This window comes from Phyllostomus hastatus, unplaced genomic scaffold (assembly GCF_019186645.2).
Source record: "Phyllostomus hastatus isolate PE091 unplaced genomic scaffold, TTU_PhHast_1.1 phas_scaffold_501, whole genome shotgun sequence".
NCBI classification, from domain to species: domain Eukaryota; kingdom Metazoa; phylum Chordata; class Mammalia; order Chiroptera; family Phyllostomidae; genus Phyllostomus; species Phyllostomus hastatus.
In genome coordinates, this window is record NW_025334033.1 from 42628241 (window position 1) to 42650336 (window position 22096).

The window sequence follows — 22096 nt, forward strand, 5'->3', positions numbered from 1 at the left end:
CCTAAGTTAGTCTCAAACACCATCCTTTCCTCTCCTTCTCTACTTCCACACCTGTGCTTGGTTTAGGCGGTCCACAACTTCTCTAGCACAGCAATCCCGTACCTCTCTTTGTAGCTTCCTCTGCCTTCCATTGCAGCCCACCCCACCCCCAATCTCTCTGACACACTGTCACTGGATTCTAAATCTGACTAAATCTAAAACTGCAATGGCTATCCATTTTCTGGGAGGTTCTTTCAGGATCTGGCTTGCATCTCCTTTTCAACTGGCACCATTCACCTCCTCCCACTCCCCAACACACACACACAACACTGAAACAACACAGCTTATTGTGACTGTATCATGCTATATCACAGCATTTCTGTGACTGTATCATGGGATTGGGGAAGTCCTTTGTATCACATAATTCTCTTTTTCGACACTATTTCAGCCACCTGAAAAATACACATTCACCTTTAATACCCTACTGAGGCTTAACTCACTTCGTACAGCCTTCCTCCACCACTCCTACCTACCTCTGGTTAATCACCCTTTCTCTCTACTCCTTCTTCGCCTTCTATTAATGCATACATGACATTATCTCATTTGTTCACATGAGTATCCTCTCTGCCTGACTGTGAGCCTGTTGACAGAGCAGGGTCCTGCCCTTTTTTTATCATCAAAATGTGAAAGTGTGTGGTTCTAAGTCATTCAGTAAACATTACCTGGAGTTAACCAAAACAATGTCTTCACCAATGCAATTTCAGCTCACATCTGAACTACCCCCAAGAGGCATTTTTAAAAGAAAGATGTGTAAATACAAAGAATGCAAAATAAATAGCATTTGGAGTTTGGGTAAAAAAAAATTAACATAGGATTACTGGAAGAGTCAGAAATCTGAAAGACCTTTCAAGTGGATGCATGGCAACAGAACCAGAAGGAAAACATGAGCACATGTGGTAAAATTACTGCCTCCAGGACAGAAGCTTGACACTTGAGAAGATACAAAGCAGAATGTGCCAGAGCTCAATGAACTGAAAGTCCTGATTCTCATTTTTCCATCAGATATGACCCCACGAGAAATACACGTAAGACAAACCACTCACTTAAGCAACTACTTTGGACAATGGTTTGTAAACTTCAAGAATGGCAGAATCCATTCTAAATTTCTTAGGCTGTGTTAACCAAAAGAGTTGGTAGTTTTCAGAGCTGGAAGGATGTGAGAGACCATTATGAATCCCTCCACATTTACAAAAGGAGAAACTGGGGTTTAAAGAGGAAATTACTGACCCAACATCTCACCACTAGTTAAGTGGAAGATGAAAAATAAGGACAGTGACCTCCACATTCTCTGTCTGGGGCTCTTCCTACTACCCCACACTACCCCACACTATTCTTCTTCGGGTAAGTTATACCCGAAGTAGTGCGATATTGTTTTGTTTGCACATAATTGCTTTTTCTTTCTTATTTCTAGCAGCTGGTAGGTGCTATCCAGATTTCATTTAAATGCTAAAAATGGCTTCCACAACTCATAGATTACTTGTATCTGTCACTCTTTTCTTCCCCTAATACGAATAGCAATTCTCAAATTCTAGTTCCCATGAGGTTGCGTCAAAAGCTTTTTTGGTAATAATGCTGACACCAGAACATTCCATCATGTCATTACCCGTGCTGGTGTCTAAAACCTAGTTATTACTTCATTGATATCTTATTAAAAAAAGCAGTACCATTTTCCCCCGTAACCCTGGTGGAGCAGTTTCATTTCTCAGCAACAGGAAAGAGGAATAGGAGGGACAGGGACTGTTCAATGGGCAGGATCACCTTGGAATTACAGCACTTGAGAACCACTGAAGCAATGGAATACACACATCTAGCTGATAGAGCATGTTCAGTCCATGGCCAGGAACTTCAGTTCCACCAGTAATTGTCAGATCAAGTATCTAATAACAAAATCATTAAAAAGTAACAATATGATTAATTGAATGTCTGCTATGTCTTAGGGACTGTTCTGAGAGCTTTACACGAATCATTGTAAATCCTCACAAAATGCTCAAAAGGCAAGTAAGACACGGATAAGGAAGGTGAGTAGTAGAAGCACCATAATTTCCATATACGAGGTGCTCAGAAGTGGCAAAAAGGAAAGGAGTAGAGGTCACCCTCAGTGGGGACTTGGTTCCCACCATTTTTATAGAGCGGTAAGGATCCTGCTTACTAGGTTGTGTGTATATTTGACATGGTGAGAACTTTCATGTACAAACAAAAGCACAACGATTTTACTTAGGTGGAGTATTTATGGAGCAGGGTGAGAGAGACTCTGACCACCTCTCCCCCAATCCTGTGTTCCTCTGAGCACCACATGAAAACCGAGGGCTCCCAAGATGGAAGGTTTCATCCAAGGTAACGAAGCAAGTGTGGCCAGAGCTGACACTTGAACCACGTTTGTGTAGTTCCAAAGTCCCTTCTATTCTACACGCTACCTCCTTCTCTGTGAATACACTGGACTGCCTAAGAGCCACGTAAAATTAATAGTTAGCAATTTTACAAATCATGATATAAAAAATAAATTATACCTCTGAGGACCATAAACTACCAGAAAGAAAGTTAATTTTCTAGTGCCTAGAATACCACACATGCTACAGATACAAATCCTCCTAAGATAGGGCTCAAGTAGATTTTAAACACACAAGTAATAAAATCGTTTAAAAAAATTTTTTGAAGAAGGGTAGGATGAGAGGGGTACAGGGAGATAATAAGGGAGAAGAGAAAATGGTCTCCTTTAAGAGACCAAAGCTGGTTTTCGACCATGCTGGTTCCTAAGAATGAAAGAATTTTTGGATTATGCCAAATACCAGGTTTAAAAACTGAGTAGAATCCAATGACATTCACTATCTTAAGAGTGATTCCAATGTCTGAAATGCTCACATTTTAAGAGGGTTCATTTACTCATCCAAACAACTGCAGGTAGGCCCGAGCTAGGAGGCCTTAAGAGACCACAGAGATGTCTGAGACACACTTCTTGCCTAGAAGTGCTTAGAGTCTAATTAGAAAAATCAAACAGCCCTGGCTGGTGTAGCTCAGTGGATTGAGCGCAGGCTGCGAACCAAAGCATCGCAGGTTTGATTCCCAGTCAGGGCACATGCCTGGGTTGCAGGCCACAGACCCCAGAAGCCGCACATTAATGTTTCTCTCTCTCTCTTTCTCCCTCCCTTCCCTCTCTAAAATTAAATAAATAAAATCTTAAAAAAAAAAAAAAAAAGAAAAATCAAACAAACATGTGAAAAGATTTTCTATAGAAAGCAACAAATGAACTAGTTAGCTGAAAGAACAACCCAACCCAAATGGGTGGGCTGCTGAGGAACTTAAGGAAGGAGAGAACTCTGGGCTTTTTCAGGAAATTGTGGTAGCACTTTAAGCCTAGTCCTGACAGGAAAGGGAGAATCAGAATTAGTGGAGGGGCTTGGGGGGAATGGGGGGGATGACACATGAAAGTCCAAAAACCGGGAGAAAAGAAAGAAAAATCAATCAGCAAATTCACAGAATACAGATTAAATAAATTACAGCACCTCCACACAATGAGATATTGTGGAGCTAAAAACTGAATGAGGCAGCTTCATATTTACTGATATATATTATATAATGATAAGTGAAAAAAGCAAGTTACAGAGAAAGTATGTACATATTTGTGTTTACAAAAAACAAGATTTATACATATATGCTTGTATGTGCTGACATTTGCATAAACTATCTGTATAAAGATGTAGAAGGAAGTTATAAACAGTGGATATCTCTTGGCTGAGGACACAGGTAGGTTAAAAGCAGGGACCATCCTCTGCAGAAGGCAAGGGTACTAGAGAAGATTCTAAGTACCAGGTTAAGAGGTTATACAACATGCAAGCTCTGGAGCAGGGCTTCTCAACAGCAGCACTACCAACTGTGGGGCCACGCCATTCTTTGCTGTGGGGGCTGTTCATCATTAAGATGTTTAGCAGCATTTCTAGCCTCTCTCTACTAGATGCTGGTAGTACGTACATTTGTCCCACCACAGGCTGTGACATTTCCAAAGTGCCCTGGGAAGCAAAACCACACCCTGGTTGAGAACCACTGCTCAAGAGCCACATGTTATTAGTTAACCTACAAAACATTCTGGTCCTATATTCTTATAAATTAACCACAAATGCAATACACATTCAGATATGGATCTGAGGAATACATTGGATATGCTAAAATGACCTTCACACATCAGTCACGGTTCCTCATGTTATGATAATACACACTGACCCTTCTGGGTCACTGAAGCACAATTTCACCAGTTAGCAGACCAGCCCGGCCCCCACCCATCCCACCCAAATAGTGTGCACTCTATAGATCCCAGATCTTCCAGGATGCCAAAGAAGGGCACTCTCCCACAGAAATCTAACAGAGAACCATATTTTAGCTCAGCTTTTGAAAAACTAATATAATTATTGATACAATAAGAGCAGAATTACTCGCATTATGTTAATAATGTTTCTTCTCTTAACTCCTAACAACCACACAAAGTGCAAGACACTGTTCAAAAATAATGAAAGACATCATCCCTGATTTCAAGAGTATAAAGAGAATAATTAGCTTATGAAGCCAAGAGAGGCTTAACTAGATTCTATCAATCACATTTTATTAAGCATAAAGCCATTTCTAATATACCAAAATGAATAAGGAGGGGGAAAAATCAAGACATCCAACAGGCTTGAATATTTTTCAAACACAGATCTAAAAGTTTTGTTGATTCTCCTGTGTCTGCTCTTTTCCCAAGGCCAGAAATCCAATAAAGCCCTGGCAGTCTTGGCTTCATAGTTTGAAGTCACTGATTCCTCCAATACTGTTGCAGGTGAAAAGTTCTGGGTTTCATTCTCATAAAACAATGCTCTTCAACTTCTAGTACTGTGCCGACTACTTGTGCTTAGCTCTCAGAAGGTTGGCTCTCTTGTGTGGAGGTGACCTCCAAGCGACCTGACTCCCGCAATAAATACACCTGCGAGTTGCTACGGAAGGTGCTTAAAAGTGTCCCCGGCGAAAAAAAAGAAACTCACCATTCTAACTACTTCAGGGTAAGTCTGCTCTGTCAAACAGCCTCTGCTTATTGTAATGTAGTCCACCAGTTCATTAAGAGTGGAGCGCTTGTATTCTTTCATTTTAAGATCAGATAGCGTGTCCATGAAGTCAAAAATGACACAGCACTGCTGAAGTTTCTTTAGGAACAGTTCAGGCTGCTCTGAGGATGGAACGTCTAAGAAAAAAAAAGGAAATGGTGTAAGTCTGTCATCAATTTCTAGGTAACAGGAATTCTCTGTGAAAGTTATTTCAAAAGCAAGCTCAAAAAAAATTCACATGACAACAGTGTTTTTTTAAAACAGTTACACATGGCGGGAGGGGATACCATATCCACTACCTTGGAGACCTTGTCTTTGAAAAGCTACATGATACCAACACCAGTTACAGCATTTGTTATTCCACACCAAAGATTGACCAAAATCCCAAGAGCCATTAGAGAGTTGAAGCAAATTTTAACCCAAAAACAACCCAATGTCAACATCCTTAAGCCAAAAACACTGAAAAAGGTCAAATTTCCCATTATAAGGTAAAAGCCAGAAGTTTTCACTGTTGGTTTAAATTAGTTTTACCCCAAAACTTCAAAGCAGAAATGTCAGTTGATTCATTTTAATTTCATGCTGACATCCATGGTATTTAAAGTAACTGGTGTGTGTATGTGTGTATGTGCATGCGTGTTTATATTTTTTTGTTTTGTTTTGGCTTGATATCCATGAAGTTTCTTTGTCAAACAAACTTGAAAAGTCAACAAAATGAAGTAATACCAACTCTCTCAAAAGAGCACATCAAGCCCTGGCTGGAGTAGCTCAGTGGATGGAGCGCGGGCTGGGAACCAAAGTGTCCCAGGTTTGATTCCCAGCCAGGGTACATGCCTGGGTTGCAGGCCATAACCCCCAGCAACCGCACATTGATGTCTCTCTCTCTCTCTCTCTCTCTCTCTCTCTCCCTTCCCTCTCTAAAAATAAATAAATAAATAAATCTTTAAAAAAAAAAAAAGCACATCAGCACTGGGACAATAACAATCTCTACTTAAATCTATGCTCCCTCTTTTGACCCATCTTCTTTCCTTACTGTGGGAGAAAACCACTAACATCTTTATTAATATGTTCTCAGAACAAACATCTATTCTTTTCCCACAAACAGGAGGCCAGACATTTGGTTTTGTGTTATTTCTAAAATATACCTAGAAATGTTAGGTTAAAATTCCCCAGCTAAAATGGGACCCTAATCTATAGTTGAACTTGAAATACAGTAAGTTGCAGACAGCCATTCTATTCCTACCTTCTCTCCACTATTTTATTCCCCCAAATTGGAGCTTCCCTAGAAAGGCAATGAAATTGTGACCAGATTAAGCTCTGCTGCCTTGTTCCAAGGCAATTAACTCATTAATCTTCAAAACACTCTTGGAGGTAAGCAGGTGGTATTATATTATTATTCTCTATTTTCTAAAAAGAAAAATAAAGACAATCATTGAGGTCCCGCAATGAATGAGTTATGGAGCTGGGCACAGTGCCTGTGTCTCTGACCACACTCCCATATTCCCTTTATTCCATTCATGAAGGACTTTAACAAGCTTGCACCCTTTGCTGCCACCCTCCCAGTAAATGCTTGCCAGCAGCTTCAAAGCATGGGCCACCTGCTCCCTGCACTTCAGTGCAACAGCTAACAGCACTCACCTTAGAGCCAACAGCAGCCCCAGCAGAAGGGAGTAAGGGCTAGGCTCCTCCTATTCACAGGGACCACATGAAGCCTCTCCACAGCCGCCTCCCCCTCCTACACCCCACAACCCAAGTGCTAGCCCTTGGGTTAGTATTCAGAATGTCATGGATAACTCCCCCAAGACATTGCCTACTGACATCGACTTTAGGGTAAGCCTAAGTGAGAGTGGATAGGACCCCTAAAAACATGGGATTTCTCTAACAGATAAGATATAAGAGAACAAGAAGTAGTTAGTATTTTTGAAGATATATAGCATCAGTTACTCTTGACAAAAACAAGTTATGAATTTGGAAATCATTCTTAACCAATGAGTTTCCGCTCCCACCACTACCCCCATAGTTCCCCAGAGGCCCAATGTACAGTATCTTACTGTCAAAGACTTTGGAATCTGAGTTAAGCCATGAGATATGTCTTATTCTAGGCCCCTAGACTTAAGCACTTTCAAAACTAGAACTAAATTTAGTCAGACCAAGTTTTCTTTCTGATTGGTACCTACTTCAATGTTTAAAATAAATAAACAAAAACTAAAGGCTGCTTATGAACATGACTATATACCTTTAATCAATGGCTAATTACATGCACAGGACCATCATGGTTAATTACTAAAGTTCTCTAAATTCTAAAGAGGACCCCATACCGCGAAGCTAATTGTAAGTTTTGATGCTGTATAGGGAACAAGAAAAAGCTTATTGATGTAACATTAAAATCTTCAGGGGAAATTTTAATTAATCTTATTTTTGATACAGTATAACTTTAATACAGCTTAAAAACCAGACCAGCCACATGGAGAACTCCATAACTCAGCATGCATGAATTAGGAAAGCATCTGTAAATGATAACCTTTTCTCCAAAAAGCAAACCATAGTGAAGCAGTGACAACCACAATTAATCTTTGCAGTCACTGCAATAATATGCAAGAGATTCATATATTTGGTTATTTTAAAAAATGTATGCAGTTAACATTTAGTCCTTTTTCAATGTTAGGCCATTAAAATGTCTTCTTTACTTATCCAAATGATGTAACATTACAGACAAATGTGAAACAGGCTAGCTGCCTGATAGAACAATGGTAACATCTTACATTTATTGAATTCTATTGGGTACATATACTGGGTACTATTCTAAGCATTTCCACATATTACATCTCATTTAATCCAAACAACCCTATGTAGTATGTACTATTTCCAATTTAACAGATGAGAAAACCAAGACAGAGAGAGATTGAGCGACTTGCCCAGAGTCACAGAGCTAGCAAGCAGTGGAGACAGGATTCAAACTCAGGCAGACTGAGTTCAGGGTCTGGACTCTTCACCACCACGCAGCATTCAGACTCAGTGAGAGGCAAGAGTAATATACCATACTCCATAGAACAGGGATGTGCAAAGGGAGAAGAGGAAGAATGCAGAAGGAAAGCACAAATTAATCTCCAACATGTCCCGCTCATAAAGGATCATACCGAACCCCTTCTCTCTCTTCTCTAGCCCATTCCCCAATAAGCTTTGCTTCATCCTTTTTCACAGACTAAATTCTTCTAAAGTGATATCCTCTCCTTAAATTAAACAACTTAAGTAATCAAGACTGACTGAAAGAAAACGAGGAGAGGTTTTCTCAAAGAGTCAATTCCCTTACAGCAACAATTTTCTAAAATCTTCATTCATGATGAAAGATGCCCTCACTTAGTCCAAGGAAAGAGCTCCTCCTGTAAAGTTTGGCCCTTGATCGCCCCACACAGCCATGCCAGTCCCAACCTCCTTGAACTCCTCTCCCCAATTCCGGTGGGATTTGAAAAAGGAGAATGTGAAAAGTGTAGGGCAGGCCAGCATCGGAGAAGGAACACTCTCTGAACAGTTCATAAGGTTTCAATAATAAAAGTTCAATGTTTATGTAACCAGTCCCAGAGGCAGATACAAATATTCTTTGTAAAGAAACATTTATAAAATGCATCAGGTACTAGGCCACAAAGAAAAATCTCATAAATGGCAAAAAGAAAAAAATCAGACAGGCAGTACACTTTTTTAAAATCCTTACCCAAAGAAAAAACTTTTTCACTGCTGTTAGCAACAGCAGAAGGGGGAGAGAGAAACATCGACACAAGAGAAAAAAACATTGATTGGCTGCTGCCTTCTGGTAATCGTCCCGACCAGGGAATCAAACCCATTACATTTTGGTCAATGGATGATGCTCCAACCGAGCCACACTGGCCAGGGCAGATGAGTAGTACATTTTTACCTCAATGAATAACACCAGATTTTAACTCAAAGCTACCATCTCCCAAATCTACCTGAAAATCTAAAAACTTGAAGTAACTTAAAAAAAAATACAAATTATAGACATTTAGAAATAAATGTAAATTAGAAAAATTAAAAGTGGTTTAGAATCCCAAAGCAGACCAGGTAGTGAATGTTCATGTTATCTCTCTTCCAAATGGAAATTCGTGGCCTACACAGGCTACCCCTGAGCCCAGGAGAGGGATCCCACAGAATCATAACCATAATAATAAGGAATCAAGTAGTGGTTATGTAATACCATGACGGTTATTAGCAAAACAATCCACCGATCCAATGTTACTATTTATTTAAAGGGAAGAATAACTGATCCAATTATTGCAGCTTGATAAGATCCATGAGGTCAGATTCCACTGCTCTGGAAAAACCGTTAAAATTAAGTTGATTTCAGAAAATGCTTCTCATCCCAGAAAAGAACGTGGTGACCGGCAAAGTGGTAAATCCACTTGGTGGTTATATTTCTCACTGTACTGTCCTTCTCTTTCCTTTTTATACATAAGTCATTTTCTCCCACATGCCTTTTCTATTATCATCGCCCAAGCATCCCATCAACTTTCATCAATAAGCTAGACAAAATAACTAAGCCTACCTCCAAGATATTCTTACCTAAATAATTTTAAAATTTACAAGTGCCACAAGTGATGGAAAAATGGAAACAGAATTCAACAGCAGAGGTAGGATACAAGTTCACTTATGAGACAGATTCTCCTTGTGTCTAAATAACAGTCGACAGAACTATAACCTTTTTTAGCCCACCCCATCACATGTGCACCATGCAAGCACACACAAACACATACTCACAAACACACACCTCCCCTCACCCTCAGTATGATTTTGAGGAATGGCTGTTTAGTGTGTGTGTGTGTGTGTGTGTGTGTGTGTGTGTGTCTGTTTGTAATTGGCAGACTCATCCCCCTGCCACTGCAGTCAACAGCTTCCATTATTCCATCCCATCTAATATTTGGGGCACAGGATCGTAAGTCCAATATCAGCCCACCTTCCCCTGGGGCCTGACTCAGTCCAGACTTTGCAAAGCAGAAAGTAGCAAAGGTAGAAGAAATAAAGCATGAGCCTGGTGTTCTTTAGATTTGGTACTCTGGGACTCCAGGCACCTGAAGTTATTGAAAATCATAGTGTTCAATTCATACCTGCAAATACACCAACCAAGTAAATAAAAAAGGCCCACATTCTTGTATTTCTTAACCATTATATCACAGGAAGAAGGCAAAATGGTTTTAAAGAGAAAAAAAAGATGCAGGCTAGTAACTTATTTACACATAGACTATTAAAATGTATGTGGAGCCCTGGCTGGTATGGCTCAGTGGATAGAGCACCAGCCTGCAAACCAAAGGGTCACCAGTTCAATTCCCAGTCAGGGCCCATGCCTGGGTTGTGGGCCAAGTCCTCAATAAGGGGCATATTAAAGGCAACCAGACATTAATGTTTCTCTCTCTTTTAATAAAAAAAATAAATAAATAAAACTTATGTGGAAATATAGTGAAGAAATATTTCTAAAAAATGGTCATGTTTGTATCGGAAGCTAAGAAATAACATGATTTGAGCTCCTACTGAACAGTTTATAACCAGTTACTCAATTCAAAAGATCTGAAATAAAATGCTTCTAAATTAACAATGCTTTTCACCTGAAAATGCCCTAGTATTAGCCATTTTACATTCATTTCTCTAACTCTCACAAAAAATAAAGGTACCAACAGACTGGGCATGTAAATGTAGTCTCCAATGCATTCTATCTCAACCCTTAGAACCTTCCATACAGTATATGAATCCCCAACCATGGATGCTGTTAGTCCCTCACACAACACCCTCCAAAACTTCAACAAAGCCAGGGAGACTTTTACTTGCATAAGGTAGTATGAACCTATATTTACAGAAGACCAGACACTAACCTGACTTAGTCTTGAAGGACCGAACCACAGTAGGCTGGCACATATGGTAAGGTGCCTAATTGCCTGTCCATGCTCTTACCTGTCCAAACCCTCACCACCAACTTTACTTCTAAACGCAGACATAGGCGACTACTTTTTGTAGCACGTATTTCAGGAAACTTAAAAAGAATCCTATTTTACTAGTGGAATTAGCTTCTATTAGAATTCCTTTTTGTACCCAAAAGAATCATGGTTATAGCCAATACTTCATCAAAACAAGGAAACATTTATAAATCTTTATAATGAATCAAATAATAAAATGAGGCTTCATATCCTATGAATTGTACCCAAGTATAACATGATGACACAGATAGTTCTAAGTAAATAAGCAAGTAAGAAATTAACATGTTAGCTAAAATAACTATTATATATTTGACCATCCCTACTATTTATTTTATTACTATACTCAATGCAGCGAGTTCAAAAATGTTGTTGCTGATGGTGGTAGTGGTTGTGGTGGTTGTGGTGGTGTGGTGGTGTGGTGTTCCAAGTGATTTCAATGTGTGGCCACAGCTGAAAACCACTTCTCTTTAAAGTAATAATTTTAAAATCCCTCTTTCATCTCCTTCACCTTTGAAATTCTTTCTCTCTTAGATTATTTAAAGCTAACAGTGAAAACTTTCCATTTCCAAGCAAAGGAAGGTCCCTGGAAACATCTACAAGAGGGAAAGCATTCCTTCTTGGCCTCAACTATAAATAAATTAATGTACAGTTAGCTGCCTTTAGAACTCCTTCCAATCTATTCGGAAAGTCGAAAAACATTTTACTGATTATCAGCATACACTTCTTTGAAAGGTTCAAAATGTGCCTCATAGAATAGCTTCCTAGATAAAATAATATCGTAAGAATGAGACCAAGGTGTGAGTATTCGGTAAACAACTAACTGAAAGGAAGAAAAGGCCAGGACTGATAGTTCAACGTAAAAATAACAACAATAATATAATGAACATCTTCTATTGCAAAGCACTGTATTAAGCTCCTGGCATACAGTATCCCCTTTAATCCTCAAAATACTTTATGAGCAGTTACTATTAATATCCAAGTTTTTCAGATGGAAAAAACCTGGGGCCCATAACAGCTAAGTCACTGGCCCAACCTGTCCCGCCAGTATGGGCTGACACTGGTATTTAAACCCAGGAAATTTCACTCCAGAGCCCACAGCAATAACAACAATGATGATGATGAGGATAACTAAAAGCAACTGACAGCGGCAACCACCACCACGGGAGATACATATAAATTGTCATGGTTAGTTACTTATTTAAGAAAAGTTGTCATATGATTTCACTTATATGTGGAATCTAATGAACAAAATAAACTAACAGTGGAGAGTGGAGGGGTTTGGGGCTGAGAAGGGTGAAGGGGTTAAGAAAAAAAAAATAAGGAAGACTCATGGACACACAACAGTATGGTGATTCCCAGAGAAAGGGGTGTAGGGAGCTCGAAGACAGTAATTAATGGTGGGATAAATGGTGATGGAAGGAGACTTGACTTGGGGTGGTGAACACACAGTACAATATACAGATGGTGTACTGCAGAACTGTATACCTGAAACCTACATACGATTTTATTGGCTGATGTCACCCCGATACATTCAATTAAAAAAATAAAGATTCCTTGGCCTTTCCAATTTTGATTCAGTAGTTTTAAATTAAAGCCCTAAGAACTATAGCCAAAAATTGTTTTAATTACAATAATTTTAAAGCTCCCTAGGTCATTTTGATGCAGCCTATTGACTAGTATTTGGACCCGCTGCATTCCACCACTGCAACCATCTTGATGGGGTTTAAATATTAAAACAACAGCATAACTATCATTAAACCATTTATAAATGCCTTCCTAAAATGTGTTAATAGTATTCTTTTTTACTCCAGTGTGTTATTTCTGCAGTTGGCAGTCTTTCATTATATATTAAATATTAGTATTAATTTTTAAGAAAGTTGGAACCTAAAATAAAGGAAATTTTGATTGACTTTTCGAAAATTAAATGTTTTTAAAACTTAAACAGCACAAAATTAGCCATAAACTAGTAAACAATAGTAGGTGGGTAAATTAGTTTTAAATAATAATAATGTATTAATATTAATTATTCTTCCCAGCTTGGACAATCAACATGTATTTATTATGGTTTTTTCATGGATCACTCCAGTTTGCCCTTCCCAAATGCTGACAAACACATGTTCTCTAATTTATAACCAAAACCCAAAGGTTTCTGATGCAGACTAGTAGCCTCAGCAGCAAAATTATAGGATTCAGGGCTTTCACAGGACTTTTGACACTATGTTCCAATCAAAGTAAACAGAGAAAAACACACATGGCACACAGACACAAAACCTCCAGTAAGTGTCTGTTTCCAACTCTTCACTGGTTACCATCTTTCCCTCTTTGTCTTCTAAGGCCACGGCAGTCACTGAAATTTGTTGGGACAAGAAATAAAACATTTTAAAACTGACCCAATTCCTAATTATACGCGTAGGTTACTCTCCTGTTACCAGTCTCACCCACAGGACAGAAGCCGCTGCAACCTCTAACCAACACCGTCAGTCTCTCGAACATCACTCATTACTCAGGGGCCTCTCTACAAAGCTAGAGACACCAGGAATATAGGGGCCAGGGCCTGTTGAATACAGTAAATCCCTGAAGCATGCTGGAGTATACCCCCCAAAAAAGGAGGGCGGGAGGCTGCAGGAAGTATGCAGGCTCCAAAGTACCTCTATCAGTGGTTTCCTCTTTTGAGGATCTCACATACCTACTTACATAATTTTAAAACTACAAAGAGTAGGTCACCTTTTTTTTTTTCCTTCAGGTAAAGGAATTAAAATAATAACTAGCCACCATTTATTTTCACTATAATTTCATTAAAAGAAAGGATCTTTCACATCATGAAAGAGAAAGGACAACCTCAGAATGAAAGCAAGCCTTCCTTAGAAAGCAGGCTTGGCATCCTCTACACACACACATCACATGTTCTCTCCCTCTGTATACCTTCTCTTCCACTTCTTTTTCACTTTGCTCCCTACCAGCAACAACTTTTCTGCCAGCCTCTATTGGGAATCTCTGGGCCATATCACTCACTGTTCCAACACTTTTCTAGAAGCATGGGAAACAGAGTTCTGGCCGTAAGGGCAGCACTAATTTCAGTTGTATTTAGATGACAGTAAAAGCTGAAAAGACCATCATATACGTGCAATAGCGTGGGAATACCCTCACTTGACAGCAGCTTTGTAGGCCCTAGGAATTCTGTAACAAAACTTTTCATAAAACTTTATACATACCTCCATTCAAAAACTTGCCACATTATATTGGGACTCTTTTTTAAAAACCAGTGAACCATATGTCTTGTTCATATTTTAATACCTAGGTGAGCAGGAGATTCTAAAATACAGTAGGTATATAATAAAACAAGATTGAGTCAATAAATTCTACATATTGAATTCCACGTTTTCAATTGTGAACAAAAACTCTATTCCTCTAGAAATAAAACTAAACTGAATAGACAAAAATGTTAATATAGCAAGCATATTTAATAAATTAGTTCCTAACACTTTAATAATAACAAGTTACAAAGTAAAACTTTAAAAATCAGGATGGGCTAAGGAAAGTAAATCAGATAAAGACAAATACTGTACGATGTCACTTATATGTGAAACCTAAAAAAGCCAAACTCACAGAAACAGAGACTAGTGGTTACCAAGGCCTGGGGGTTGGAGGGAAATGGGGAGATGCTGGTTAAAGTGTATGAACTTCTAGTTACAAGAGCAGTAAGTTCGGGGGATCTAAGGTACAGCACAGTGATTGTAGTTAACAACACTATATTATTATATACTTGAAAGCTGATAAGAAAGTAGACCTAAAATTTTCTTGCTCCAAAGAAAGAAATGGTAATCATGTGATAAGATGGAAGTGTTACCTAAAGCTATGGTGGTGATCATTTTGCAATACAGAAGTGTATCAAATCAACATGTCGTATACCTTAAATTTACACAATGTTATACGTCCTTGAACTCTCACCCCTACTAATCAATAAGATAATATCTTATTTTCTAACATTTTATAAAAACTCTAGCTGACTTGTGAAAATAAATGCTCTATACTGGAGGATGAGAGAAAAATAGAAGATAAACATCGAAAATGAAGATGAATGCACAACATGAATAAGCAGTATAATTTGGAAATGCCCTCCCTAGCAAAAATAACCTAATAACTTTGTCAAGTTTACCATTAACAAACGAAAAGTGGGAAGGTCTAGTGGAAAGAGTATAGGCTTTGCACTCACTCACTCACTCACTCACTTATTCATTCATTCACGAAATATTCATTGACTACACATTGAGGTCCAGACTGGGACACCACAACTGAAAAAGGAGACAAAAATCCGATCTCTTGCAAAGCTTTACATTCTAGCAGGAAGAGACAAATAATAGAAACTAAAAATAATACATATGCTATGGGAAAAACAGTATGCAGGGCAAGGACAATTTGGCATGCTGGGGTTAAAGGGTACAATTTTAAATAGAGTATTCATGTGGAAGACACCATTGAACACGCGCTTTTAGGAGGCAAGGGAGTCAGTCAATCAGGAGTCTGGGAATAAAACAAAAAGCAAAGGAGATGGCAAGTGCGAAGGCACCCTGGCAGGAGGGAGCATGCTGGTGAGTTAGCGAACGTGGCTGGAGCCTGAGCGGAAAATGAGAGAGGCCAGAGAGGGATGCGCAGCAGCTGCAGGAAATCACCCTGGGCCTTGTGAAATACTGTAAGGACTCCAGTCTTGACTATGGTTCTGAACGAAAACTGCACCTTGACTGCTTACCAGGTGACACTGAACAAGGCACTTACTTCTCTGAACCTTGGGTTCCCTATCTGTAAAACTGAGAAAATGTACTTGACAAGGTTGAGTGAGGATTAAATGAAGACCATCTGTAAGGTGGAAAGAGTTTTTCACAAAAAGTTATCCTTCATCTGACAAACATCTATCAAGTATCTACAGCATACAGTGTGAGATCAATTCCCAACTTTTTCACTGTTATTAGAACTATTTTCTATATGGAAATACATTATTATTGGCGTATCTTCAAAATTATTTTATGACCATTTAAAAATAAATCCTTAAATTTTCTAGAAACATTAAATTTTCATTTAAATTTTAATATCAAACTTCAATTAAACAAAGGCCATTTATTTAGAACGCTCAAATAACCATAACTTGCCTTCTCTTCTGCACTTGTCTTTTAACACAAGGAGCAAATCATAAAATCGTATTCTGATAAAAGGAATTAATAGAACAAACTTCCAGGATGTACCCAAGAGTCAGCACTGTTGTTGAAGACCAATTTTCAGCAGCATTCAAAAGTATGAACAACAGAAATCTTCAAAAAAACTATTCTTACTTATGCCATGATTATAAGGTAAAGAAATAAATTAATGGAATTACAGATTATCCACAAGCACTTCCCTTAAATTGACCCTCCCCCACCAAAAAAAAAAAAACACTGCAATAAAAGAACACAAGATTTTCAAGTATTTCAGTTAATTGAAGGTTCCTCTCTCCCCGAGAGATTACTTCTACAGGGGATAAAAATGGCCTATCTAGTTTCCATTTGTTTTGCGGATTAACATGATGAACCTGCAGCTATTAACAGTATGCTATGCAGTTTAAAAACCAATGGATAGATGGATGGACACATATATAAATATCACATTAATATCAATTAAGCACAGTTATTTTACAACTTAGAGTTGACACCAAAGACATCATTAAACTGTTTTTAAAGAGATTTAAAGTAAAGAATAGATTCAATCCAATGTTGCAATGCCAGCTTAGAGATGCTATTTCTGAACCTCAGTTGGGAGTTTTAAATATGAGATCTTAAGTTCCTGAGAGTGATACAGGACTCAGTAACCACAGTGGAATGGCCTCTAATCCCAAAAGTAATAAAGAATGTACACTTATAATTAAGGTCATACTCTGGGCAGTAAATCCCAGTGATGGCATATAGAACACCCCACTAACTGTGGAACTCATCCATACATCATATGAAAGATAGTGATTAATATAAACTAAATATAAATGTAAGGTCATATATAAGGGTTGAGGAAATCCAAAACTGAAATTTGAAACACCATGCTAAAAAAAAAAAATGAAATCCTTTTAAAACTTTATTTCCTATTGTGTATAAAAACAATACTGTCAAACATAAAACAACAGAAAGAAACTCACTATGTATATGCATATATGTATGTATATAAGTATGTTAAATTGTGAGTGTATAACTACAAAATTAAAACTTACAGAAAAGTAATGCAAAGAGTTTTTTAAAGACGAATGATGGATCTGGAAAGCCTAACACTTCAGAGCAGAAAAGCATTTTAAAACACTGAAAAGTAAGACAGGACACCAGTTTGAGCCAACATATTTACAATGTAAGTCCCTTTTTTACTACTAATGTCCTGAACACAAACGTCCATCTCATAGGGTAGGAAAAGTCAGTAAGCCCTAAAGATAGGCATGCCAACAAAAAAAAGCCAAGCCTTTTTTCTGAATCTTGATATAATTCAGCATTCTATACCCAATGCAGTACTCTAGGGCTTAGCTAAACATGCTGCTGGTTAGTAAAAACATTTTCTCTTCAGTTATATTAGAAGTGACTTTCTTTTTCAGAAAACATATAACTGTATATTCCATTTAAGGGGCCAGACCAAATATGAGAAATAAGATTTGGTGTTAATAAGAGTAACAAAATTAAAACTAAGCTGGGCAACTCAGTCTACTGTCTCAAAAGTCCGTCAGCTACAATTCTGCAAGAACATTACAGAAATGCTTGCAATGCCTAATTAATTCAACTTCTTTCAGCACACTGGGAAGTTGAAACAAAAAACAGTAAACTCATCTTGCAACTTCCAGATGGCTGAGGTTGTCCTTTGGGCCACACACTCCCTTTAAAGTCAGGGAGGTCCTGGTTCTAATCAGGTTCTACCACATACCAGCTGGGCAATCTGGGGAAGTATGGTGTGGCAGTTACAATGGGCTAAAGAATCACACTACTTGAATTCTAAGCCTGGCTTTGCCACTTCCTAGCAGGGAAACCATAGGTGAATCTCTGTGCTTCGGTTTCCTCTTACGTAAATGATGGCATAATAATATTTCCTACCTGATATAGTTGACTTATGGATTAAGTGAATGAATAAAAATACACACAACAATGGGACATTTCAGGTGCTCAATAAACTTCAGTTGCTAAATGTGCTTTAAAAAGCATTGCTGAGCCCTGGCTGGTATGGCTCAGTGGATTGAGCGCCAGCCTGCGAACCAAAAGGTCACCAGTTCATTTTCCAGTCAGGGCACATGCCTGGATTATGAGCCAGATCCCTGGGTGGGGGCATGCAAGAGGCAACTTATCTATGTATCTCTCACACGTTGATGTTTCTCTCCCTCTCTTTCTCCTTCCCTTCCCCTATCTCTAAAAGTAAATAAAATCTTTTTTAAAATAGAAATAAATAAAAATAAAAAACATTGCTGAGCCTTATTGTCCTTTGCAAAATGAGTCTAAGAATAGTAGCTCTGTCACAGTGCTAGCTCAAGAATGTAATGAGATATACATAAACTGTTTCACACAATGCCTGGCACATGGAAAATGTTCAATAAATGTCAACTTTAAAAAAAATACTTAACAGATGAATATAAATTGCTGACACGTATAGGGTTTCTTCCCTTCCCTTGTTTTGTGTCTAGTTGTATAAGCCATATTTGAAGAAAATAATGTTGAGTTTGACCTACTAATATCCAGTGAGATTACTTCACAAGGAAAATGTAATTTGATTAGAGGAAAGAAAGGTAAGGATGCTGACTCAACTCAGTACATGAAATGACTCAGCTGTCAGGATATGCATCAGCAATGTGTTGAAATCCTGGAGAGTGAAGAGAGCTAGCATCTGAATAAACGAATGACAGACTAACAGTCCATTTGGAACAGAAAAACAAGAATTTATGAGGAGTTCAACAATCTGGATGAGCACTGTCAAGACCGGGACACACCCGGCTCTCGTACCTCCCAAAGCTCCCTCCAAATACAAATTGGTTTATGCTACATTTGCAAAGGGAAGAAAAACAAGCAATGTTTGACTGCTCTGTTCTCCAAGTCTAAATTTTGAATTAACATTAATATTCACAGATGTTAGCTTATAAATACTAGCTAAAAGTAGTAATAGTAATTTACATTTGAAGAATTCTTTACAATATCATATTCATATCAATATTACTGACTTCCCATCAAAGTAATATTAAGTACTGAGCCACTTCAAAGTATTTTGTAAACCATTTTTCTTCTCCACACACTGTGTTAAAGATCTGAGGTCTAAGCTAAAATTCTGTAAGCTTTTTATAGCCTCCTACGAGGACTCAGGCTAAGTCTGCAAGGAATATGCTATATTTGCTTAGAATCTACTATGTTTAACTTAATAATCAATCCTTTATTTATTCATTCCACAAATATTTACAGAACACTTTTTACATGCCAGGCACTAGTCTAGGTCTTATGTATACATTTCTGAGCAAAATCGAACAAGATCCTGGCTTTCATGAAGGTTACACCAAAAGGGAAGAAAACCTAATTAAATGGTCGTATAAGTAAATATAAAACAGGTTGCTCTATGAAGAAAAGGTACAAGGTACTATTAAGAGCATATACTGCAGAGAATGAAAAAGAAATATACTTGTCCTCAAAAACTTTAGAGTCATGACAAACAAGATTAACATATGTAAATAAAAGGAAAATTACAAAAAATAATAATAATAATTGCCTAAATTTCATGGGCCAAGGCAGAAAAGGAGAAAGCAGTTGGCGAGGACCTAAAATATTCCAGCCAGGGTCCTTCCATGCAGTTTCTCATGGAAACCTTGAAAAAAATCCTGCAAGGTAGGATTTTGTAGACGAGAAAACTGAGGCTGCAAGATATTCAGTTCTATTAGCATGAGACAATAACTATGGGGTAGAAACAGCCTCATTAACAGAACCAGAAAGTATGACAATTTCATGGCAAAATAAAATATATTTGACATTAACTTGGACAGAGATATGTAGCATCAGAACTGTAGGGACCAGAGCAATGAATTTGTCTTCCTCATCCTCTACCTCCCCTTTTACGGCCCACCTCAAACCCCTCCCCAAGGCACACAGTATTTTCACCCCAATCACACCCAGTGCTCATGACTTCTCCATACCCAAAAAAACTGGCCTTTTCCTCTGAAAATGTGGTTAATCTTCCTGGCTGTTAAAGAGCTAACTGACTTACCATGAAGAAACATATTTATACTATTGCAAAGGCTTCATGGAAACAGCAGCAAAATGGGTTCATTCAATGGCCTAATTTCAACAATGGGAATTTCAGGCATAAAATGGGCAAATTATCTGGAGCCCCTGCAGGCACATCTATTCTGCTTTCACGAGGATCATAAGGCAAGCCTTATCAACTGATCTTGGGGTGGGGGGCACATCTGGATAAAGATATAAACTAGCCCTGGTGGATGTGGCTCAGTGGATTGAGTGCCAACCTGCAAACCAAGGGTCATCAATCCGATCGCAGTCAGGACACACTCCTGGGTTGCGGACCAGATCCCCAACCCCAGTTGGGGGTGTGCAAGAGGCAACCACACGTCAATGTTTCTTCCCCTCTCTTTCTCCTTCCTTTCCCCTCTCTCTATAAATGAATGAATGAATGAAACTATCTTATTCTTAAGTTTTAACAATTTACATTGCTTGCTTGTACCATTACTGCAGACTGTATCACAAAATTGACCAAGAAATAGTTTCCAAGACACCTTAAAGTCCAAAGACTTGAGTGTTACCAAGCATTCACGCAAATGACAATGTCTCTTTGAAAAAGGCCAAGTGCAGCAAGCTCAGAAGAGTCCTTTTAAATGACATTCACCTAGATCTTGGACATTCTCATATTACATAAATCTGGAAAAACAGGCACCAGGCTCTCCGTGGGAATGGGCAGCACACACAAAATATGTATGTCTCAAACTTCTGATGAAACTAGATCCAGATGGGCCAGGACAACCTCATTCACACAATCCTTACTGAGTATTTTTCACAATGTACCCTCTATTGAAAATACCATGATCTCCTACAGACAATCTGCCCTTTCAGGATATGCAACACTATAAACAATGTTAAAAGGTACCTGTTAATGAACGAGTAAACCCAAATAAACAGAAGTCACCAAAGACAGAACAGGTATAAAAAAAAAAAAAAGAGAGATAGGCACATTCTGAAGAGCCATTTCCTGTTTCACAATAAATAGTTCTTCCTGAAAATCTTGAATGAATCATTCGTTTCCAATCATATCATGTATACATAATAATCTTAAAAGCTTCGTAAGGGCTTACTCTGAGACAGTCACTGTTCTAAGCAGTTTAAATTTATTAATTCATTCAATTCTTTTCACAATGCTGTGTAGTAGGTATGATTATCCTTATTTTACATGTTGAAAATATCCCAGAGATATTTAGTAACTTGTTCTTGATCACATAGCTAGAAAGGGCCTCTACTGAGCTTCAGACCCAGGCAATCTGCCACCTGCACATTATCACCCCCTCTGCTATAGAGTAACAGGAATTGGCTTATCACTACTTTTATTACTTTCCATCTAATCTCTACAACACCCAGTGGAGGGACCACCTGGAAGGGTTCATCTTCCTAATAGATTTTTTAACATAGAGACTGAGGCAGACATGAGTCTAGGCATCTACCTCCACTTTGTACCAAGCAAGTTATACAGATTCTCTAGCTGGTTTGTTATTTCTGTTAACATTTAAAGGACCCCTATATGACGGTATTAAATCTCTCAAATGATAATTCCAAGTCTTCTCTGGCCTTCCAACATTCTCCTTTGCACCTAAGCTACCTTACTTTAAAGACTTCAACATTATGTTTGGATTTAATTTACTTTCTAGGGAAATGAAATGACACAGGTTTAGCTGCTTCATTGTGTTCTAGAACACCTGACATTTATTGTTCCCGCATAGGTTTTTGATGAGTTGAACTGAGCATTCAAACCTGTGTTATCACTGGCACGGCATAA

At 38.3% G+C, this 22096-nt stretch overlaps 1 protein-coding gene across 3 annotated transcripts in view; it reads right to left on the reverse strand.

Annotated features, from left to right (window-relative positions):
- The window catches only part of PPP2R5E (protein phosphatase 2 regulatory subunit B'epsilon), a 143474-nt gene that overhangs the window by 61791 nt on the left and 59587 nt on the right, over positions 1 to 22096 (reverse strand). For all 3 annotated transcript variants that reach the window (XM_045822271.1, XM_045822270.1, XM_045822272.1), the window contains one exon: positions 5046 to 5242. In XM_045822271.1, coding sequence (XP_045678227.1) covers positions 5046 to 5242 — 197 coding nt within the window. The remainder of the gene's footprint in view (positions 1 to 5045; positions 5243 to 22096) is intronic.